Source organism: Dufourea novaeangliae, unplaced genomic scaffold, assembly GCF_001272555.1.
Source record: "Dufourea novaeangliae isolate 0120121106 unplaced genomic scaffold, ASM127255v1 scaffold6, whole genome shotgun sequence".
Lineage (NCBI taxonomy): Eukaryota > Metazoa > Arthropoda > Insecta > Hymenoptera > Halictidae > Dufourea > Dufourea novaeangliae.
This window is the reverse complement of record NW_015373900.1, coordinates 1,194,803-1,218,681: the sequence shown is the minus strand read 5'-3', so window position 1 is coordinate 1,218,681 and position 23,879 is coordinate 1,194,803. Positions and strand designations below refer to the sequence as shown.

Sequence of the window (23,879 nt, the reverse complement as noted above, 5' to 3'; positions counted from 1 at the left end):
CCCGTGTTACGCAGGATTTTCTGGGTCGTACTTACGTTTTCGAAACGGGCGTATACTGGGTGTTCAAAAGACAAAACCATTCAATATTTATATGGTACATCGGACACACTGTACGGGGAAAAAAAGCCTCAGTAAACATAGGTCGAAAAGTCAACTGTTTCTGAGATATAAACATTTTTGTATGTTACCGTCATGATTGACTTATTAGCCTCTATCATCGCTTGCGATATTAGAGTCCAGTAAGTCAATCATGATGCTAATATACAAAAATTTGTATATCTCAGGAACAGTTGACCTTATGACCTATGTTTACTAAGGCTTTTTTACACAGTACAGTGCGTTCTATGTACCACATAAATATTGAATGTTTTTTTTACACCCTGTATATACACGACAGAGCCGTATGCGCTCGCGCACTCCCCGACTTATAGAGATGTTTCACCTGGTGATTCAGGGGATGTTGAGCATAAATAGACAATTTTGTTCGATTCATTTTCACGACACACGGTGTATATACCTGTATATACCGCTGAATCGTGTACAATTTAAAATAGTTCGACGTCCCCCATCATCCCCCAGCCCTTATTTTATTTTGTCCTGCTTGGCAGGAAGAGGACTTCACGATCACGGATTCTCGAGTGGGTATTGAAATGTTTTCGGAAGCTGCAGTTGGACTGGAGGACGCTGTGTGCCTTTCTATGAAAAATTTAGACAATAAAATCAAGTTTTATTGGATATCGACCCACATAGGTATACAGTAAATCCTCGATGAATGTTCTAAGGCTCCTCAGCACTGAACATTAAAAATTTTATAAACTAATGGCCATATGCGGCTGAAACAAATATCATATTCAGAATTCCAAGCTCTATTACTGTGCTAAACTTCATCAAAAAGTCAGCGTTTACTTGGGGACCTCTCCTTCAGTGCCGTGGAGTCTTCGAACACTCATCGAGGATTTACTGCACTGGGTTATTCGGAAAATTCGTAGTGTTTTCTAGAGCAAAGATACAATCTATATTCTGTAATTCATATTAAATTTTTATTCACTCCTTTTTTTTATATAATTTCTTTCCATTTTCCAATGAATTTTATCGTACCCCTTATATGTATACGATCTCGAGTAGGTTTAGCTTAAAAAAAGTCTCTTCAAACTGCTTCTAAATGGGTTTTCTTTTTGAAGTTGTTTCTTGATGCAAAATATTCCAGTGATCGACCTGGGGACCTCTCCTTGTCAGTGTCGAGGAGCCTTCGAACACTCATCGGTTATTTACTAAATTGTCTTATCGTACTAAGTGTTTAGATTTTTCAGCGACTCGATTCAAGAACAACCGAATGACGACGTTCTGTGGAAATGTACACACATATTCCTTTTCGTCGTTACGTCTTTCCTCTGCATCGTGGAATCGGAATGAACGTAATTCCGTTGATTCCCCATTATCACGACGCGCAATACACGCCAAGTTATTTTCGTTCTGGACCACGGGTAATCTTACGGGCGCTCGGTGGCGATGACTTCTAATCATATCGTTCCGCGAACCGAACCGAACCGCCGCCACTGCTGACGCTCGGGTACAGCTTGACCGTCCCCGCGATCTCCGTCAATTAATGAAGATATGTATTTCTATGACCACATATCGCACGGAATTACGTGAGATTATTGTATCGTTCGCACGATACGTCGAATTAATCGCGCGTGTGTCAATTCAGTGCGTGTTTCGATGATCAGAGTTGAAGATCCTTTGGTTTACATCTTAATCCGTTAACTGCATTTGTCTACTACAGTCTACTTTATCACTTTAGTGACAATATTTGGAACATTTCTTGACGATCAGCAGCACGAAACTTCGTTAAATGACATCGAAACCTTAGGAAAACCGGTGTTACCGTGACTACTAGTTCGTTATTTATCGTGGGCAAGCACATTATTTATAAAGAAAAAATAAACATTTTGTTTTTAATGGTTTAGATAGTTTTGAAATGAATATTGGTTCTTGATTTTATTAAACAAATTTTTTGCACAAGATGAGAAACTTTGCACAGCTTGAGTGAGTTAAAGTAGAGATTGGCAAATTCGTTATCCGGATAAAGTGTTTCGAATAACGAATAAAAGATAAGAAAAAAGTACTTCGTCATTTTTATTCGATTAAACGGGGAAATTCCAATTTTTATAATAAGATAACACTTCTTCAATGGGGTGACATTTGGCGAACAATGTATTTAATCTCATTCAGTGTTTAAAGGTCAGGATCATGCTCTTAGATGCTGCTATTTTTCACTTGTGTATTATTGGAATAACAGTGTGCCCAACTCTGTTTTAACTCTTTAAAGCTGAAATTATGTTATTATTATTCTTTTTACCGGAATATTTATTTCAGATATATGTCTATGTATTTGAAAACTATTAGATATATAGATTTTTTTATTTTTTTTTATTTTGGCGTACATTTGTTATATGTATGTAACTCTACATAGCCGCCACCGCACGCTTTATGAGTCTCACCTCATTAATTTCCTACCCTTTTTTATTTCTTGTATTTCTTTTGCGAGAACTTTCGTACAATTACTATTTTCCCTTTTATTCTACAGTTTGCATTCTATTGCGTTGAAACAACGAAAAGAACAAAGATTCTGTTGGAAAAAAAAAGTGGAAGAGAAACTCATTTTAAATATTTTCTCCTTTCCGAGAGTAATAATTAATTATTATCACTTGTAACGTTTGATAGATACTACATCATGAAAAAAAAAAGATCGCCCAACGTGGGGCTCGAACCCACGACCCTGAGATTAAGAGTCTCATGCTCTACCGACTGAGCTAGCCGGGCGTGTATTTTATCCACTTGCCATTGTTCTTAAATCGAAACATTATTATTAATAATAGGAACATTGAAAATTTGCTTGGATTGTTTTCAACAATTTTACACGATCGTTTCGCTGGAACACGTATCTCTAGATCCGACGCGATGTTTTCTAAGCCGCGGCTGTTGCAGAAATTGAAGGAGTGAAGCGATAATTTAGTGCGCTGAGAAGTTCCTAGAGGGCGCAGAGCTTCGATAATTACAATATACCTATGTATGTATATATTCCTGTACAAGGTCAATGATAAAATTATTGAAAAAGAAACGTTATAAAAATTTCTTTTTAACACAATCCTTATGGAACTGTACTTGATACTGGGAAGTTAACCACTTCTTATTTAGTTACGAAAAATGACATTGTCATAAAGAATTAGGTGGTCACAGATTTTTTTACCTAGATTATGACGGCACGGAAAAAAGCTATGTCAACGATTAAATAAAACTAAAAATTAAGATCAAAGTATACAAACATAGCTTTCAATGCGTTTGGTAATATCTTCTACGCATGTCTGCTATGAGCGTCGATGTTGCTTGTTTTCTTTTGGTTTGTTCGCCGAACCTCCCAATATTTTCTTAAGAGTTAAAGAAAAATTGAAATGTTTTCACAATAAGGAAAAAATTTTTATTTTTTCCACATATTGGTAAATTTTGTTTCCATTTAAGAATTTTGAAGTACTTTAAAATATTAATCATTCAAATGAAATTGGTAAAATTGATAAAAAGTATAAAGCACCATGTACAGCCCCAACTAGATATGACACCAAACGCGGAAGCTACCTTATATTTTGGTATGATTATAATTTAACAGAACACAACACTTTTGCAACGCTTTCAAATACACTGACACGAACACGATTTGGCAATAACGACACGACAAGACAACTTGGAAAGATAACAAAAAGAATCACGCAAAGAACGACGCAATTACTGAACTCTCAGCTACCTTTGTTCGATAACACGGAAATAATACACAATGCGACACTTTTTCCACGCTAAATATAGAATATAATACGCTAAAACTGTAACAACTATTCTACTACTACGCTAATCCACACTGATTCACATTACAATCCACTCTACCGTTTAATCCACACTGTCTCTAATTCTGACTGCTTTGCCACTCGGATCCACTCTGAACTGATCAGTGACTTTCTTTCATTCGACAAAACCCAGGCCCAGGACCAAGTCACTCGCTTCCCTCGTTTTCTCTCTCTCCCACATGCAGCCTTAAAAGTAACAATAACCTCAAGCCTAAACGAAGCAAGCGATACATTCAGATACGTTGGTGCGCGACGTCGCCGTGCAGCGCCTGCAGGCCATCGACGCTTCAAGTGATCCTGCCATAAATTACCTAAACGTAAACGAAAGACTACGCGCTTATACATACATATACAATAAGAAGACTGTAGTCTACAGTCTGTAGGCCTCTCGCATTCTTACATTATAATCCATAGACTTGAACACAGGTTTTGAGCTAATACATGCCGATGCAACAATGCAGGTTTTTAAAGCAATTTTTGTACTTTACGAACCTTTTTATCGAAGGACCAGCTGAGAGGCGTAAGCTCACTAAGTGCCTTTAAGCTACGATCAATTTTTAATGGTAAGCGAAGATGCTTTTACATGGTCTCGTAAGCAGAGTTGGGCAAAATTTTATTCCAATAATACGCAGTGAAAAGCAGCAGTATCTAAGGGTATCATTCTCAGCTTTAAACAGTCAATGAGATTAAATAATTGTTCGACAAAGGTCGATTCATTCATAAAGAAGTATTATTTTATTACAAAAATTGAAATTTTCACGTTTAAACAATTCAAAATGACGAAATACTTTTTTTTATCTTTTATTTGAAACTTTTTATCTAGATAATGAGTTTGCCCATCTCTGCTCGTAAGGAACAACGAAAGCTTAGATTTAGTATAGAGAGTGCTCGAAGTATAGATCGAAGTCTGGTAAACATGTGGGCGTTCAAACGTTGTGTCGTGTGCTTTTCCAGATGCAACGGATCGAGTTGGAAATTTTGCACGCTCGAGTGTACACACAGGTATGTATTTATATACCTGCGATTTTCGGGCAACGTTCATTCGGAAAGTATCTGTACGACCGTGTAGACGCGTAAATGTATCGTCACCTCAGAAGAAAGCTTAATATCCGTAACGTGTTAAATTATATCTGCAAGGTGAAAGTGATTTTAGTTCTGCGAGCCGATATAAAACGTATATGTGGACCCCAGGGTCAGTGACGCGAATGGGAATCTATTAGACATGCGGATTTTCTGTTGAATTCACCTGGGATTATAAGATCCAAGCACGACCATCGTGGTGTGCGCACAGTTCTGATTTATTGACGACAAAATTAATATTGGACAGTTGTTTCAAAGGGTAGAACAGTGGTGGCGCTCGTGTGGTCGTGTGATCGTGTTTGCAGTCGGGTCGATATTGAATGTGTTTGTGCATGTTGCGACACCAATGTTGTCCGATTGATCCTTTCGATTTTACGAGTAATCGTTTACGAATTGTTATATGTATTGAGGCGAGACATGTCGAACATGATAAGAAAATAGTGAAAACGACAAAGAAAATAGTCAAATGAATGACTGACGGAGTTTTTTTTAATACATATGTACGGTCGACAGCGTAGTTCCGTGACTGAACACACACCATTTCCAATGAATGGCATAGAACAGATGGTGATCTAATGCTACCTGTGGATTTCTTTGAAAAGGATATGCGTCCATCCACTTGTCTTTGTCACCCCCTCAACTCCTTGTTATACTTCTTCCATGTAAGTTATGATTCTACATATTTACCAGTTCTTATTTCATTGTCGAACGTTCCGTGTATATCAACCGAAAATATGTAAAAGCATAAGGCTGTGTCATTCCATTCTAACGATGATAAGCGTTCCCTTCGCGATAGTATGTACCATCTGTATACATACATAGTGGTCAATATCCTCACCTGTCACTCGGGAGACTGGGGTTCAATTTCCTGTCGAGAAGTTGAAATATTTTTTAAACTTTATGATGATCGTGAGATCCCTGAAGTGCATAACCTATAATTTTATCTGGCTTTCGAGCAATAGACTACGACTTTCTGGTTGCGTATAGCATTGTACACACACGTGAATATTACTTTTTGCAAATGTAGTTTATAACGCATGCTTTCTTTGAACGGTCGAATTTGATGAAAATAAAAAAAAACACCATCGACGAGGATGGGATTCGAACCCACGCGTGCAGAGCACATTGGATTAGCAGTCCAACGCCTTAACCACTCGGCCACCTCGTCTTCGGATGAGTTTCGATTCAAATATGTAGAACATATTGCGGTAAAAATTCATCGAGTAATTTGGTCTTCATAGATTGATTAAGAATGTCTTGCTGACGGATGATAAGTAATAGTATATTATATGTACATATACTTCAGATAAAAACGATAAGATATACGAATGAACGGAACCGCGATGAGATTTCTACGTGTAACAAGCAATAGCATACAACATACTAAAACGAAAGTATACAGTATATCTAACAGTAACTTTGAAACAAGGAATGACAATTATATCTGTAACACGTTTTTTTTGTTGTTTTATACGGGCGTTTATTTGTACTAACAATTGTGTATACCGTTGACGAATAGACGCAGACGCATACGTACATACATACGCATACAATACAAATTAAGGATGCTCCGTAAACGGGGTGTAGGGTCCGAAAAATCGAAAGGTCTTTATATAATACGTAACTTATTACATATAGTAATATAAAAGCCATATAAAAAAATATTAATATACATAACTTCGTAGATTGAGTCTTAAACAGTAAAGATTATCGATAAACGACAGTAACAACGGGAATTGGGAATATTTTCTCATATATGTACATTAAAAATGAAAAATATCGATTCGCAGTTTAGTATTTACATGCGCTTTAAAAATGCGCGGCATTGTATCGTGTCGCAGGGCACTACGTACTATATACCCCCTTAATCTAAAGAGGAAATAAAATCGTAACTTTGGACGAACCTTTCGTGGAAGCGGGAGATTTGTTCCATAACCGTGAGTAAAAAGAGAAATTAACACGTTGAATGCTGCGGGGGTCACCGCCCAGATAGCACATGACGTCTAATGACGCCTTGAAGACGGCTTAAAGGCGCCTTTAGACCCAAATATGTGACAACCGTCATCATCCGGTATTCAACATGTTAATATTGTACTTTTGTCGTGTTCCACAATTGGACCAGTGGCCTTAAAATTCTGTCGACTGTTCAATTTGTCGATTATAGTAAAGAAAAAGGGTGACGTTTCAAACAACGATACAGTCAGTTACTTTATTGGGTAAAAAAAATAGAAACATTCGGTTGTTCATTATTTGTTCTTATATGCGGACCGAAAACTTGATTTTGTTGGCTGATCGCCAGTTTCCATCCATCCGCATTGCGACCTGTTCGCTATGGTTGCGCATAAGTTCGCGCGCGACGTGTAGTTTCTTCGTCTCATCACCTGTAATGATCCTTTTTAAAAAATCGGCAAACAACATAGGCTGTGCCAACTTCGGACAACGATAACACGAGTACTAACGAATCAACAACAGGGAAAAGAAGGTTATTTGTTAGGTTATACTGCATTCAGTGCCGTTAACCGCATGTTTTTAAGACACTGGGTTTAATGCGTAATTCAAAAAGTTCGGTTACTTTTTGGACAGACCATTAAATTTGATCATACGCGTGTAAACGAACAAAACTGGAACTGTACAAGTAGTTTGTCTAGAATCTCAACTCGAGATCGAAACCAATCGATCCAAGATGAATCGGTTCAACGATCCCCCATCACTAAGAAGCAACGGGAGGGTACTTTCTCCGTAAGCGACGTGGACTCGTCCAAGGTGCCGAGATTCGCTCTCAAAAGTACGTCCGCGATTATTTTCTCAGCGATAATGCCCTGCCGGGGCATCGATTTCCTCAATTTGTTCGCCACGTAACGACCAAACGTGTCGAACTCGTCGTCGGTCACGCAGGCTGCGAACGGTCTCGAAGACGGAACATCGTGAGTCGATTCTTTCGTTGGAAAGCCTTCCTGTTGGTGTTTCTTTTTGAACGTGTCGACACCGGACACAGACGACGAAATTCGCCTCGCGTAGGATCCCTCGGTCTCCAAGATCACCGGTTGAAAGTTCGGGTCTGGGCTAGCTTCCGGGGAAGGTACCGGCGATGGTGGTTCGATCTTGTCTACGTCGGTTTGAATGAACTAAACAAGAAAGAAAAATAAATAGTTGAAAACCAAACAGAATGGCGCTGTTTTATTAAAGGGAACATGAAAGGAAGCAAAATTAAAGAGTGAGCGACGCGCGTTGACCGTTTGTCTCCAACGGAGCGTATCTCTTATCCACCGCAACACGCATCCCGTCTGGTCCCGTCTCGTCCCGCCACGTTTCACCACGTTTGCGTTGGATCACGTCGCACACCACACACCACATGTATGTATCTTCCTTCAGACTGAAATATAGCGCCGAGAGAAGTCGAACATCGTCGCGCATCGTTCCGTTTGAGTTGCGCTCGCAAACGAATCGACGCCACGACGAAAGCATTTTCGCTCGGTTTCCGATTGAAACGTAATTTCCTGCAAACGTAGAGAAGCACGACGAGACCAGGTTTCGGATCGATAAAGGTCTACGAAGAGAGAGTCGGCGAGCGTGAGCGAGAGAGGAAACCGAACGCGCGGTGGAGGCGGCGGTAGTGGTAGTGGGAGAAAGAGAGAAGGGAGGAGATGGAAACGGGCTCGACCGTATATCGAAGATGCATAGTTGACGACGATTCGACCGATGCGCATCGGTTTGGCCGAGTGACCGTGTGCGATTCGGTATATGTTCCTCGATCGGTGACAAACTTTGGGGGGAAAAAAGAATCGTACCATCTGCTCGTGATAGTTCTCCACCGGGATCGGTGGATTCTTGACGAGTTCCTTCTCCTCCTCCATGGCAGTTGGCTCGTTTTGTTCGGCCACGAATTTTAATATGTCGTAGTACCACAACGACGATCTGTACCGTTGCCAAGGATTCTTTACCATTCTCTGGGAGCTTCGCACCTTTTTGTACTCGCGTCTGAAAGCGGTCCGGAGTGTGTTGATCTTCCGTATTACGGTCTCTTTGTCCGCGACCGGATTGACCTCGCGCAATTTCTGCACGAGGGCATCGTAGGCGCGGTTTCGCAGCAACCGGTCCTTGTAACCTTTGTACCTGACCTGCCACAAGCAGGGGAAGCTTCGGTAGAGTTGAATGAACTCCGTGAGGAAGTCGTGCGTGTACCCGACCAGGTCCGGATTCGACATTTCCGGTGTATAGCGGGTTGGGATTCACGGCCGATGAAACGGATCTTGCCGGCACGGGAATGTTCGAAACGACGGACCGCAGTTACAAAACTATGGCGAAGCGTGAATGACCACGCTCGACGACCGACTGAGGAGCCACGAGTCGCGCAACCCGCTTGCTCGAACAGCGATCGTCGTCGGTCGCCAGACGCCGGTCGTGTACATACACGCGTGCCTTTGAGAGCGCGTAGCTACACGTTTGTTCAAACCACCACGTTGCCAGATCTCTCCAATGCCACACGATGTTTGTCCGTGATTGCGCAGCCAACGCTGCTACCGTGGTACCTCTCATGGCCGCCAGTTGAATACCGTTCCTTGTTGCGCGCGACAACCGTGCACCGCGATCGTTCTCCAAGCCGTACAACCTATCTGTAGAGACGGGTAAATTCCATGGGCGTAGCCAGGAGGAAAGAAAGTGGCTTTTGCACTATTCTAGAAGAAAAAAAATTGGATTTTGCCCCCCCCCCCTCCTTCTTTCCGGAGGGAAAAATTGCATTGCCCTCCCCCCTGTATGCCCCGTTCGCTCTCTTTGTCACCGACGAATTTGATTGGAGGGCTTTTCGTGAGCTCCCAAGGATACATATATGTATACGTATCTTGCAAAATGCTTTGTCCCGTCGCGACCGACGAAGCGAATGTCATTCCGACAGGTTTGCGCAAACCAGTCGTCTCGACTCTCGGCAGATCCGTTGGCGGGTCTACGATTCTATGTACCCGGCCATCTAATCGCTCGAGCTCGTTCCACCGACGGCAAATCGATCGAGACAACAGCCGTGTCTACATTTAAGCGCCATCGGCTTGCCACTCTCCGGTTCGAGACGGCCTTGCATCGACATAAACCGGAGTTAAACTCCAGTTTATCCAACGTACAATTCCGTCCGCGTAGTTTACGGCTGTTGATGATACGCATTCTGACCGTATATGAGCACACAACATGGAAGCTCGATGACGTTCCGTTCAATTGGAAATGCTTCTCCCTTCCATCACGTCATGCGCCCGAGTTTGCGCAAACGCCACGCGTTGTTACGTGCTAGGATTCCAGAAACGAACATGTATTCTTTCAACCGCGCGAACACGTTTATATGCCTGAGAAAAGATACATATGACTGGACTCCAGAACGTATTAAGTCAGACTTTTCAAACTTTAAAGGGGAGCAGGATACATTAACCGTATAGTTTTGGAACCGTTCCGTATGAATTTAACGAGAAACAATCGGTATCTTCGAACTATTGAATGGGCTTAAAACAAGTTCTGGATGTGTAGAAATGGTGAACATTGCATTAAGTCCCCTACGTGATGATATTACACTGTTTTGACTCGTAACAAGACATGGACTTGATATCATTTTTGCACTATTATATTAAAAACTAACCAAATTAGAGTAAAATAATTATTACCATCGGAAAGAATGGAAAATTCGGTACAGGAGACATGTAAAATGTCATTTACGGGAAAAAGTGAGGTAGACGATAGGCCTCCTACCACTTGGTTTCGGAAGTTGCTGAAATTTATGTGAAATTAACATTCATTTTAACATTTATTTCCTATACAATTAAATTCCTTCGCTAGAATGGACATTACTGTATCCCTCCATACAATCGTATTCGCGTAGTTACGGTTGCGTCGACGACAAGAAACCTGAGACTGGTCTCATCCATTTCGCTCGAACGACGAGCAACGAGTTGCACACGAGATTGTTTCACTTGTTAAATTGCTCCGAAAAAGATGCCTCTTCTTTTTTCCCTCGTTGTTACGCCCCACCGAACAAATTTTAGTCACAAAGCGGCGAATGGTCGCCGTTCGAGAACAAACTCGTTGACGGAAGTATCGACTCGCACAGTTCGGTGAATACAATCGGGTTTCGTGCACAAGGAGTTGCACGCGATTTTACGAAAGAAGCCCATTTCTCCTGCAATTTTGCCGGGAGCAAAACGTTTGAAAGTTAACTTACTTTGCTCCGCCGCTCGAAGACATCTCCCCTTTCGTGTCCTTTCGAAAAAGGTGTCCTCGTCAAGAAGAATTTCTATCACTTACACTCTATCGAACTTCTATCACTTACATTCGCTTTCACGCCTCCAGTCTCCGCTGTAGAGCAACTCGTTCGTCAGTGGCAGTCGTGTGGATTCCAGACGACGGTGCACGAAACTTGTCCGCCGCGATCTTGAATCCGTGAATTCGTATTGGAACGAATCGAACCGAGGTTCGGGAGAACGTTGCGTCGACGTGATACGTTGGAGCTTCTAGTCGCGAAAAAAGAAGAACAGAGGAAACAATGACTAATGTTGACAATGACAATGAGAATAAGACGAAGAGGAAACAATGTGTTTATGGGAACGGACGCAGTGGTGGAAAGGAATACCACCAAGGGATCGGGGCGAAGGAGAGAAAAGAGTAGGACGATGCTAATCCTCTTTGTATGGAAAAACCAAGTGCATAGTCTGTTGAACGAGCTACGAAGCAGACTTTGAAATAAGCTATTCAACCGGTGCAATATACCGTGCAGCTATAGAGCATCCCGTCTAGACGTCGCGGCTTTTCTATGCGAGGGAAAAGTTACCTCGTTATTTCCCGAATTCCCATGGAAGGCGCAAGCTCGACAGAAAGAAAAAGGAAACCCCGAGACGATGGCGTTCTCCGTTTCTTGAGAATGCGCCAAGTAATCGTTCGATAGATTCCAATCGGCCGATCAAACACGATCGTTGTTCCCACGCGATGATGTATACAGTAAATCCCCGATGTATGTTCGAAGGTTCCTTGGCACTGAACATTAAATATTTCATAAACCGATGGCTAGACTACGGGTTTTATGCATTTGTAGCCTACAGTCTGCAAAATAAATAAAAAACAAAGCTTTGAACAAGCTTTTTAAACCGTTAAGCGCAGCGGACCCTCTTCGATCGTACATAGTGCCGTTGCCCCCGTGAAAATCTATACTGTACCTAATAACCCGGTTTAATTAAATTCTAGGCGGACCGTCTGTCGTTTGTACGATATCCAATAACCGCGACGCGCGAGCGGTTGATAAACACCGAGGAAACTGGTGCAAACTCCGTTTGAACGACTTTATCTCGCCGTGAAACGTACAATACTGGTCTATAGAGTATATGTAGTACCGGAATACACTTCAGTGGTTGCGAAACATCGGTTGAATATGCATCCTGACAGGGCCTTTCTATTGTCTCGACGGCAGACGACGTACCCTCGCGACGCACGAGAATTTATCCAGTCGTGCACTACACGACACTTTCTACAACCAATCCAGTTGACAGACTTTCAATTACACGAGTACATAAATGTTCTGCTCCGAGGGAACTATTAAATCCGCTACGGAAAAAGATGTTCATAGAAGAATCGTTGTAATCCACAACCATAAGTTATTGAAAAAATACCATCGTTTATTTCCTATTAATAAAATTATAATTCTTACAATCCTTAGAAGATAAATTAAATTAACCAAAGAAGGCATCGTGACCGGAGCCCTCTGACGCGCAATTGTGGAGTAACGTTGCTGGATTGGAGGCGTCATCGATACCACCTTGTTCTCTACCGTCAACACCGCCGACGGATTCACCGGCAATCCCTCCTCCACCTGGTCCAGGACCGGGACCAACTCCAGCACCGGTTGTTCCCGGTCCGTTTCCGGTTCTCAAAGGTTTCACATCCTGCGAACTCTCGTACATTCGATTCTGTTGATTCGGGTGGTGATGCGGCTGATTCTGCGAATTGATCTCATTGTAGACGAGCTCTTGGATCTTCAACCTAACGAACATCTGTCGATCGAGCGGCAAACTCTTAAGGGGATTTCTGACGCTCATGAGAAAGTGATAGGTGTCGTCTTCGTCGTCCTGGGACACGCTCAATCTTTTTTGAAGGGATTCGAATCGTTTACGGTCGATTTCCGAATAATCGTTCTCCATCGCGTCTATCAGGGTCCTCTTCCGGCCGATTTTGTTCATTTTAGGCGGTGGCATAACGTGATGCAAAGCGTCGTCGTTGGAGAGCACCGAGTGACAGGAATCGCCGTCCATGTCGTCGAACTGAGTTTCCTCGTGACCTTCGAGAATGTCGATCTGCGGCTCGATTTGCGTACCCTCCGGCGAGGATCGAAGCGCCACCGTACAATTTTGTGAAAGGGTACAACCGATCACCCGGGAATTCATTTGATCTCGCAGGAAGAACAGACTCTTGAACCATACCCACTTGGAGTCGTGCTCGTTCGCGCCGCCGTCACATTTCCCTCGATAAGTTTTCTTCAGTTCGTTGCGGAAATTGTCTCGCAAGTGTTTCCATTTCGATTTTGCGACGTCCGCTGTAAACGAATAATTTATCGTTAATTTTTTAAAAGAATTACGACGGTCAATAGGCAGCGTGAATCGTCTAATTTAACACATTCGCATCCGGCGAAACACTTAGTTGAATACCACGTACAATTTTCAAAAGTCTATTCTGCCATTTGAAAGTATAACGGTTTACAATTCGCGCTTTTAAAACAGTGAACAACTTTAGCTAGGTATTGTACCTATAAACAGAATATTTAACCTAACAAAAATTAAAAATTAAAATTAATGATCATCTTGCTAAAGAGACACGGGTGCTGGATGCTACAGATTTTGAAATCACGTAGAACTACGTTACTGGTACTCAGCGTTAAAGATTTTAAAATGACGTAGGACTACGTTGCCGATGACGAATGTGTTAGTTAGGTATACCAGCTATTGGAAAAGTAAAGCTTCCAGACATAATTTGCATAATCCGTTCTAAAAGGAGCTCCAAGCTCGTCCTCCTATCTATCGATTGTATCCTCCGACCTATCAATTGCTGTGCTTGCACGAACAGTGTATAATACAGGAATTGGATTCGGTGACGATGGGCACGCATGCGCGTTCCATCGATACCGATCGCTTACGGCCGGGATGAACAGCATTTTTCTCGGTTCGATAAGTAATTAACAATCAGTAATTTATCTCGCGATAAAAGAATCGCCGTTCAAGTACCAAGTTTGACAAGGAGCGACCTCGCACGGAATGTCACTCAACCGAGATAATAATTGCAACCGTGCTGCTGTCGATATTCCAGCAGCCTTTTCTTTATCGGGAATAATGCATATGTACGTATGTAGGTACCCTGATAAACAGTTGTTTGCAAGTTTCAAACAAACTGCCAGCAAAAAATGACAAAAGTTTTCTACAAAAACCACAGCCATCTGTTTTCGCATTTGGCTTGGATTTTGCAGACAACGCCTGCTGACAGAACGGTAAAACAAATTGGCAGTAAATCTTGCAACATAACCTGTGTCAAATTGGGGGGCAAAAACGGAACAGAGTCTGCGCGAACTAAATTGCTGCCTATGTTGCTGCCAATGTGCGCGCAAGTTTTTTATAAGCAAATCTTGCATCAAATTTGTATTTCATAACCTTATAACAAGCATTGGACAAAATTTAGTTTTGCAAGTTTGGCTGACAAAGTAGTGGACGAAATCGGCAATCGACGAGTCTCGAATCGACTCTAATCGACTTGATTCAATTGGACTTCACTCGATTCGGTCAAAAGGAGAAGCTCCGATCATCGCTAAGTATGTACATATGGATGTATGTATGTACTTCGAGTCGGCGGTCGATCGATCGAAGGCAGAAAATGAGGGACAGGCGTGTTCGGCGGATGTGTGTTCGTGCGTGTTCCCTGGAAGGAGGGGACGCGTAAAAAGAGAGAGGGAGGAAAAGTAACGAAGGAGAGGGCGAGGGAGTACGAATGAGGGATAGAGACGAGAGAGTGGTGACGCAGGCGCGCATAAACCAGACCGTTGGGAAAGAAGAGAGAAGAGGGACGAGAGAAGAGAGAGAAGAAATAGAAGCGAGAAGCGTGAAGCGAGAAGAGAGGGAATATAGCCGAGGCGTATACTCACTGGAGACCTCGCAAGCCCTCGCGATCTCCCGCCACATCTTCAGGATGACGTCGCGATTGTGGTAGTTGACGTTCTTTTGGTCCCAGATCGCGGGCCTGGCGTGCACCTCCGTGATCAGTCTCTGGAGATCCATCGTCATCGCGTTCCTACGGGCGCTCGCGTTGCATCTCCGGGACGATCGCTTGCTGGCGGCTCGACGGTTGAGAAGCGTGATGCCGGAGCTGATGGAGGAGGCAGCCGCGCGCGAGCCGCTTCCTCCTCTGGACACAATTCGTTGGGACTCGTTGGTGTTGTGCGGGGAGCGATTTTTCGACAGTTTGCTCGGTTCCTCGTTGGGAAACGATGACGACGACGATTCCTCTCCTGGTTGTTGTGGTAGTTGTTGTTGCTGGTGTTGATTTTGCTCGACCGCGAGAATCGCGTCGGTGGTTCCACCACCGGTGCTGGTGCCGCCGTTACCGTTGCCACCGACTCTACCTCCGTTGCCGCCGACGACGACGACAGGCTCGTCTTCGTCGTCGACGTTGCTATTTCGTCGTTGCTGCCGCCTCCTCTTCTTTCTCTTGCGCCTGGCGATACGAGTGTTGCCGGCCGAGGAGGAGCTCGCGAAGCCGAGCCGAGCGGAGGATCGCAGGCGAGACGAATCCAGGGCTTTTTCCTCCTCGACTCGTGCACGCGTGCCGCCGTCCATACACGGCCGGTACACGCGCGCGTCCAGCCGGGGAAGACGCGCACCCGCCTTCTAAACGATCAGCTCGCGGCTCTACGCTCCGACGTTCTCGCTCGTTCCTTTCTCTCGTCCCCGTCACGTCGTTACCGAAAAACGACACCGAGTTGATTATATATTTACTAAGTCGACACCTCCGCACCTTCCCGGCCGCCTGACTTCCTCGCTAGGCTAACGCTACCGTCGCCGAGCCCAAATCCCTGCCTTCCGTCGCTTTTGCCCACGGTTTCAGCTTCGGCTTCGGCCTCGCTCGAGCTTGCGCCTCGGCTCCGCTCGGTTCCGCTCGGCCCGACTCGGCGTCGCGTCGCCTCGCGCGCCACCGCTCGTCACCGCTCGTCACCGCTTGCGATCCAAGACTGGATTCTCCACGCGATCTACGCTGATCCGAAACCGAGATGCCGTTGCGAGACGAGCCTAAAGTAATCACAGTTTCTTAGTTTTTTTTCTTTCTCTGTCCGTTAACTATCGTATTATCCCTCCGCTTCTTTTGGTTTTCGATTCCAGTTTTTCGTACAACGCGATTCAGCCCCCCCAACGGAAACCTACCTGATTTCCCCTGCCCTATTACTCTGCCCTACTACTCTGCCCTACCCTGTCCTACCCTACCCTACTCTCTACCCTCTTTGCTTATGCCTCCTTGTTTCACCCACCGAATCAAATTATCCAACATTTTCCTCCTTTTTCTCCCTTACCGCGCGATCCGATACATGCTTCTGTCAATCCGACGTTTCAATGGCAGTAGAATACCCATGTATAGTTGTCGCGGACGACGGAGGGAATACTAGGTATTAACCTCTGCAAGCGGTACAGTTATAATTTTACTCTGGTTAGCTTGCTTCTGCTGGATCAATGCGAGAACGCAGCGCTGTTTTGACAGTTGCACACTTGCAAGTGTGCCTCGCTGGACAGGCGTATGTATAACTCGACCTTTTTCGGATCCCATCGCGTCGCCTCGCTCGGCTTCGCTCGACTTCACTCGTCCCGGCTCAGCTCAGCTTTTCACGATTCGATTTCGTCGGAAAGCAACCACCTGCGCGCAGCTGGAATAAACGCGTCTTCTACAAACTCCAAGCGTCATTTCGCGAACGGTAAACGCGAAATACCCACGAATATGAACAAACATTCTATTGTAATAATCCCGGTTTTTGTATTTCCTTTTGCAGAATCAGACCTTTCGCGTTACCTTCTATCTACTCAGTCAGCCAAACCTGCAAAGCTAAATTTAGTTCAATGCCTATTATAAAGTTATGGCTAGAAGTTTGATGCAAGATTTGCTATAAACCACTTGCGCGCACACTGGCAACAAAATTGGCTTGCGCAGACTCTGTTCCGTTTTTGCCCCCAATTTGACACAGGTTATGTTGCAAGGCTTGCTGCCAATTTGCTTTACCACATTTGTCAGCTGGCGTTGCCTGCAAAACCCAAGCCAAATGCGGAAAAAAATGGCTATGGTTTTTTTAATATAATTTCAAAGGATACTCTGCCGGACAACACGCATCACCGCAGGACGATCGTCGAAAAGTGCGTTTATTGACGGGGGTTAGAGTACGATTTTACGTCCTTGGCGTGAATGGCCATTAAACAATAAATTTTATCCGACGTTATCGATAACAATATCGTTCTTAGTTTTTCAGCGTCGAATGGTTGTAACTATCTCCTTCTTTTTCCGCATGGACTAGTATATCTCGAGTTAATTATTATTCTATGTACATATCTTGTTACGAGGAATCAACGTTGTAAGTGGTACGACCGGGTGCCCACGGAACCTGTCGGTGTAAGGTAGCGGCGATCGATAACGGAGTGCGACTATAGTTCACCTTCGTGCGGAAGCGGACAATACATAACAGTTTGCTCGCGTGTCGAGCTTTAAACAAACATTCAACCAAGTACGGTGACGCATGACGGATCGTCGTATTCATCGCGTGCGTTGCCGCAGAAATTTAACTTGTATTATTTCTAATGCACCTCCTTCCACCCAATTATTAATTAATTAAGTAAAAATAATTGCGTTACTTGATGGAATGTTCACTCCAGTGCGCGAAACGCAACATGTAAAGGTGCGTCTCCATTATGCCAAACGACAAAACCGAACATATGGGGTTATGTCATCGGCACATGCCAACAAGCCGCGCGGCATAATGGGGACGCAGCTTAATGCCACGAATGTAATGGGTGGAATGCGTTTGTTTTCGATAATTGCGTTACGGTATCATCGAACGGAACATCCCACATGTAAAGGGGGATGTTTGCTGGATCTGCTCGCACGGTCTTTCAGACAGACTCTATCCGAGAGTGTTGCTGTATTCTAAAGATTAACTAGAGCGTTACGTATTCATTCCAATTTAAGTTTCGTAGCCGGCCGGAAATTTCGGACATAATGGAGACCGAGGTTGAAAGTCATAGGGGTGGTAACAAGGTTTATAACTTTGTAAATAAAAGAGAAAGCGCTGTGATAACAAACTAGGATGGATGCTGGGCCAAAACTGTTGCGCCTGGCGCTATAATAGTCGCGACTCATGCTCCTAAATTGACGGGTATTGTGAGGTAACTGCGCAACACGCGACTAAATATTTCTCGATGTTAATTTTTTGGTCTGATTCGTAAATTTGTCCGCTTTATTAGCAATTATTCCTTTTTGTGATCTTAAAAATCAGTCGGTGAAAAAATGCTTCACACCTAGAGCAATAGACGAAGTCACGGGACGATGTTGAAATTCAAACACATGTCAAAGTGATAGATAACAATTCTTTATTGTTAAATTGAACGTCTATGTTTCCCGATGCATACATTCTAGATAGTCAATCGACAGGAATAAAAAAAACACGTTCAAGGAAATGTTAGACGAGAAGGAACTCGATCACAGTCGGTATGTCCTCCAGATTTTCATTGCTGTACTCTGCCATTGGACGATCCGGCCGTGGAATCTTATCGTTGATACGATTCACGAGCGATTGGAAGATAGGTAAACATTGTTGTTCGATCATGTTTATCACGTCGTTTCTGAAACTCTTCACAACACTTTTGAGCACTTGATTTAAAATAGGATCAATCACGTTGCCCTCCAGTTTCACTGTCATTTTTCTGGAACGTAATAAATCAATATTAATCGACAATAAGACCGACGGATGTACACGTATGCCTCATAAATCGAACAATGATTCTTACTCAACGCCGGTAACTCTTAGTGAATCCACAACAAGTTTATAATTCTGCGTGTCCAGCGACAATACAACACGGATCTTCATGTTCTGGAAGCGACCGCGGAACTCACCCTTCCGCGATATCAACGAATATTTCAATAGATAATGGTAGTTCATCTAAAAGATCCGCAATAAAAAGCTTTTAGTTCGTATCGTTTTTCGTTACACCGACACGATATGTTTCGTGAGCGTAGCCTCTTACATCCAGAACTTCGAGATTCAGCATCGCATCCACAGTCAGGCGTCTATCTCCGTAGGATAGAATGGCATTACCGGCGCGCTTTATAACGGACAGCCCTTGCAACCAGCCGTTCGTAAGCTGAAAAACTCCATCGTGGCTGATTATTCCTTTCTGTGCAAACAAAAACACGAAAACATTGCGTGACTCCGACTTACGTTAGTCCACGACTGTCATCCAACTATAGACTACAGATCGTTTCTCCCTAACAGTCATTCGTCGTTTTTCTCCGTTTTCATGACGGACTCTGTATCTGCGCAGATCCCATATTATCATCACCCTCGCCATAAACAATAATAATAAAAATGTTTTTTTTTTTAATTTTTAAGAAAAATTTTATTTTTTGTAACTAAATAAAATATGATTAACTTCTCAGTATCAGCAACAGTTCCATAAGGCTCGTGTTAAAAAGAAATTTTTATAACGTTTCTTTTTCAATAATTTTATCGTTGACCTTGCAATTGTTTGGTAGCAATCGAAAGTGGAAGCTTTTAGGAATGTTCTGCCCAATTTTGAACTAAATTTATAATTATTAACAATTTGTGGGAGCCACCTTAAATACAGATCGGTAGTAAGTGGATGTAAATTTGATAATAATTGATTGCTCAGTTGGAACAACTCGATCGTTACCCGATAGAAGCGTCGAATGAAAGTTCGCGAGAAACCATATATGAAAGAGATACCAGATTATGAGAGAAATCATCCATTTTCAAAGGATCCAATCCCTGTTTCAAAATAAGATCCTGTAACGTGGGCAATATCGAGTCGAGGAGTTCGTCGATGTTCACCGATAACCTGTCATCACCATCGTTATTGGCTCTGGAACGCAAATGAGAAAATAAACACAATTCTACTCAATATTACAGTAATGTCTCGATGAGTGCGACGTGCACTTCGAAGCATTCGAAACGGGGACAGTTCTACAACTTAATGTTTTTACAAGAACACAATATCGTGTCCATCGACTTTAACTACAGGACCGTTAGTGTTTCGTCGAAGAAGTCTCTTTCGCGGCAATATGGATATGCAAAACTTACTCGATATTGGCGGGAAGGGCGAAACTCGCGTCGAGAAGAACCGACGCGACTAGCAGAAATATCAGTCGCATTTGAGCGGCCATGATGTGCGCCGTTGAACAGATGAAACGAGTGATAAATTGCAAACGATCTGACTGCCATTCGCCCGTATTCTCTATTCTTATAGACTCGTTAGTCAATTATCATTGTACGTCTTATCGGATTCTCGATTGAAGGTCGTATTATCGTGTTTATTTGTCGCAAAACCTGTCGTACATAACAATACAAAAATTAAAGGACGATACGCTTCCTGATACGGACTTTTTTGCCAACGAAGATAGACCGAGATTACAGACGATACATCGATTAAATGTTTATCCGCAGCAGGTGTTCTTTTCTGGAACGAATCACGAGGCGATAAACAACTTGAGGGTGTCCCACAGAGGAAGGTCCACCGTGATTTCTTCGAGATATTCTCGCAGCAGCGCTGTCATACGGTTCTCGATTTCCTCTGTCAACGCTCTATTCGCCAACGAGATTCCAACGTTCGTGAGGGGCGTGAATAATCTCTCCGTTAAAGTGCTTCCACGTATAAAAATCGCAAGGGAGCTGCGAAAATGAAAATTCGTGTCGGGGTTAATGGACTTGAATTTTGAAAAAACGACGGACGTTATTTGACCATTTCAAAAAACCGAACGAATCTCGTACTGGATGCGATGCAGTTTAAGCTTCTTCAGAACAAACGTGCAATCAATCGTATCGATGTCGATTCGGACGTTAACCAATATCGAGTTTGCTTCCGCGAGTATCGTTCCGTATTGCCGGAGAAACAACACTTTTACAAAGTAGTCGTAGGACATCTGGAAAAGATTTAAAGCGATAAACACATGCGCTTATCGTGTCGAGTCTAGAAATTGTAAATCTACGATTTTATCAATTACTGGTAATTTGGTAAGATTTCCGAAACCGGTAAAAACGTGGGGGATTACTATAAAATTTTTAAAAATCGAAAGTATTTTTCGCGATTTACCGGTAAGTCGGTTGAGCAATATTATAATCCCTAATCGAATCTCGTTCGATCTGAACAAGACGAACAAGCCATTCGATCTTTAATTACCAGCATACTGTCCATTTCAAGGCTCGCATCGATACTCAAAGTGTTATCTCTGAATGTTCCAATAGCTGTGTCGACGCGTTCCAAATCAGACAGATGATGTAACAGTCCTGAAGAAAAAGAGTACGTTAGCACACCGTACGCCACAGGCAGGCTCGCAAACCGCTGAAACAAAACAAATGAAAACATTTGTGACTCGTATTTTTATTCATGCGTATTCTCGATTCTAGCGATTAGGCCTAAAATAGCCGTAAAATGGACGTCTTTAAGGCATCATGTGCTATCAGGGTCGTCACGCTGCGTCATGTCAATTCGTCTGCCGTTCGGTCATTCAACCCTGGAACTCAGGGACGACTGCCTCACCAGAACGATCCGATCGCGTTCGATTCCCTTCGATTCTTTCTGACCTTGAGCGAAACGCGCGCTTCGTGCTGCCTGTTTTCGAATTCACTAGGTCAAATCAAAACTAGGTCGAAGAAGTAACCGAGATCCAACATTATCCTTTCCTCGATACATGGTCAAATCCCGGAGAGGCACTGTACCGAGATATTTTTGGAAAAATACCGAATCGAGCGACAATATCGGAAACATCGTTATCGCCGTCGACACGGTTCGTTCGACCGTGAACCTAGAGCAAAGATTCTCGTGGAATCCGGTTCAACGACCGTGATTTCATGATCACCGATTCGCTGTCGCTTTCGTTCGAGGTCGAACGCGCGCTATGTGTCTTCACTTTCTTCGATCGGAAGGTAAGTACGTTCGCTTTCGCGCCGCAGCCTAATGACCGCGATCGTCTTCCCTTGACTCGAAGGTATCGTCAAAGAAGCTTTATAAGCAATCTTTTCACGATCGCATTGAATACAGTGATACCTCAATGAATGCGAAACGAGCAACGGCGTTATTCCCACCACTAGAGGAGTAACCCTCTGGAATCAATTAAAACAGAGTAAACAGAAGCCAAGCAGAGGCTCAGCTTCGGGTAAAAAATAAATTTATAAGGTCCTGAAAACTTTTCTGCCTTGCCATAAATGAGACGGTGCCTTGCAATAACCTAGAGCCGACTCGAAAAAGGTTGCACTCATCGAGACGTTACTGTATGTTAAATTTCATGGTACGCAAAGAACTGCCTAACGTAAAATACACTCACGATCGAATAGTTCTGACGAACGTCCGATATTTCCAATGGATCCAGCTCGTACGCAACAATAAGTTTCGACACAAGAGGAAGAAACGTGTTGATTAACTCTGTTAGATCGGTTTGAAGCTCCTCTTCCTCGTCTTCGAATCTGTGTTCCTCGTAGATCGATTCTGCTTGCTCGAAATATTTTGCCACGTACTTTGTACTGTGCTGGCTCGAAACTATAAAAACAGTAGCGACGACACAACAAATGAACATCGCGTCGATCAATGAAAATAATTTCCCTCCCGATGGAGCGCGTCTCGTCATCATTAGAGACGAAAACGGATGCTTTTTAGTGTGCAGCTAACGGTGATATTCCTTTCCTATTCGCGACCGTTTTCAAAGAAACGCTTTTCGCTGACCAAGTCGTCATTTAGTTGAACTCGTTTTAAGCCTGCAATTAACACTCTTATCCGAGAAACCTGGCGGTTTCAAGGAATCGTTATCTAGGAAAACAAGTATATTCGAATGTATGGATGACCGTTAAAAAAACCGACTTTCGGTCGACTTTATCGACAGGGACCAACGCCGTTTATCGCGTGGTGCCCCCACTGGGACGAATTGATAAGTACCACGCGAGCCTAAGTTCTACCACAGACGAGATATAAGAATAGACCTAATATGCAATGTAATTTTCTGTCCCATGCTTCGAGAGCGTCAGAAACCTCCTTACCATTTCAGTGTCAATACCCGATGTTACCGATAAAGCATGAATTTGAGTATTATTAGCACAAATGAAGTGTTATATATTCCATTCATATTGCGTGTATCTATATGATTTGACGGGAATGAAAATATCCGATGCTTCAGTTTAAGGTTAAGGGATAAATATGACAGTCATGAAACATGAAACGGAAAATTATATATTTTTTCACTTAACTACAAGACAATTTATTCTAAATGCATCGTTAATAGACATTTTATTAATGTTACTTTTTACATGTTCTTGTTTTATTCAATTTTATATCTTGCCTTAGATTTGTATATTTATAACAGATAAATTCCGAATAGATGTAGTTTCATAAATAGTTTATCAAATCTACCTTTTGGCCGGCGGCTTACAATTTCCCTTGCGGGAATGTCGTACCGTAATGAGCCATCTCGCAGCTTCCGGGAATCGGGTGACGTCACGGCGTGCGAGCGAGAGCGGTAGAGCGAGCCGCGGTATCGGTGCTCTCCGTCGGTGTTGACGGGTGCCGAGGAATTTCGGTGGTCTATGGGAGGGAGGTGTGCGAGCGAGAGAGTACGGTAGAGCGTGCCGAGTATCGGTGCTCTCCGTCG

General features: G+C 43.3%; 3 protein-coding genes and 2 non-coding genes across 5 annotated transcripts; all 5 read right to left on the bottom strand.

Annotated features, from left to right (window-relative positions):
* Window positions 1–2,750: 2,750 nt before the first annotated feature.
* Trnak-cuu lies at window positions 2,751–2,823 on the bottom strand. The gene has a single exon. It is a non-coding gene; the product is annotated as a tRNA-Lys (tRNA).
* A 3,239-nt stretch (window positions 2,824–6,062) lies between these two features.
* Trnas-gcu lies at window positions 6,063–6,144 on the bottom strand. Its single transcript has one exon. It is a non-coding gene; the product is annotated as a tRNA-Ser (tRNA).
* Window positions 6,145–7,669: 1,525 nt separating this feature from the next.
* Window positions 7,670–9,181, bottom strand: LOC107193595. The gene is made up of 2 exons (XM_015583070.1): window positions 8,765–9,181; window positions 7,670–8,101 (listed from the first exon to the last, which is right to left on the bottom strand). Exons 1-2 carry the CDS (start codon window positions 9,179–9,181, stop codon window positions 7,670–7,672), a joined length of 849 nt encoding a protein of 282 aa, XP_015438556.1.
* A 3,489-nt stretch (window positions 9,182–12,670) lies between these two features.
* On the bottom strand, window positions 12,671–15,856 carry LOC107193577. The gene is made up of 2 exons (XM_015583051.1): window positions 15,124–15,856; window positions 12,671–13,530 (listed from the first exon to the last, which is right to left on the bottom strand). The coding sequence occupies exons 1-2, from the start codon at window positions 15,812–15,814 to the stop codon at window positions 12,671–12,673; spliced, it is 1,551 nt and encodes a 516-aa protein (XP_015438537.1). The 5' UTR covers window positions 15,815–15,856.
* Window positions 15,857–18,581: 2,725 nt separating this feature from the next.
* LOC107193428 lies at window positions 18,582–20,408 on the bottom strand. Its single transcript, XM_015582870.1, has 5 exons — window positions 20,326–20,408; window positions 19,972–20,107; window positions 19,253–19,402; window positions 19,016–19,167; window positions 18,582–18,931 (listed from the first exon to the last, which is right to left on the bottom strand). Exons 1-5 carry the CDS (start codon window positions 20,406–20,408, stop codon window positions 18,688–18,690), a joined length of 765 nt encoding a protein of 254 aa, XP_015438356.1. The 3' UTR covers window positions 18,582–18,687.
* Between the last annotated feature and the right edge of the window lie 3,471 nt (window positions 20,409–23,879).

Bases quoted from the DNA above. Each gene is read 5' to 3' on its own strand.
- LOC107193428 (XM_015582870.1), bottom strand. From the start codon at position 20,408: ATGGCCGCTCAAATGCGACTGATATTTCTGCTAGTCGCGTCGGTTCTT. The intron at 20,108-20,325 runs GTAAGTTTTGCA...TTTGCGTTCCAG, and splicing joins GCCCTTCCCGCCAATATCGA to AGCCAATAACGATGGTGATG. The intron at 19,403-19,971 runs GTATCTCTTTCA...TTGTTTGCACAG, and splicing joins ATGATTTCTCTCATAATCTG to AAAGGAATAATCAGCCACGA.
- LOC107193595 (XM_015583070.1), bottom strand. From the start codon at position 9,181: ATGTCGAATCCGGACCTGGTCGGGTACACGCACGACTTCCTCACGGAG. The intron at 8,102-8,764 runs GTACGATTCTTT...TTTCTTGTTTAG, and splicing joins AGAACTATCACGAGCAGATG to TTCATTCAAACCGACGTAGA.
- LOC107193577 (XM_015583051.1), bottom strand. From the start codon at position 15,814: ATGGACGGCGGCACGCGTGCACGAGTCGAGGAGGAAAAAGCCCTGGAT. The intron at 13,531-15,123 runs GTGAGTATACGC...ATTCGTTTACAG, and splicing joins GAGGGCTTGCGAGGTCTCCA to CGGACGTCGCAAAATCGAAA.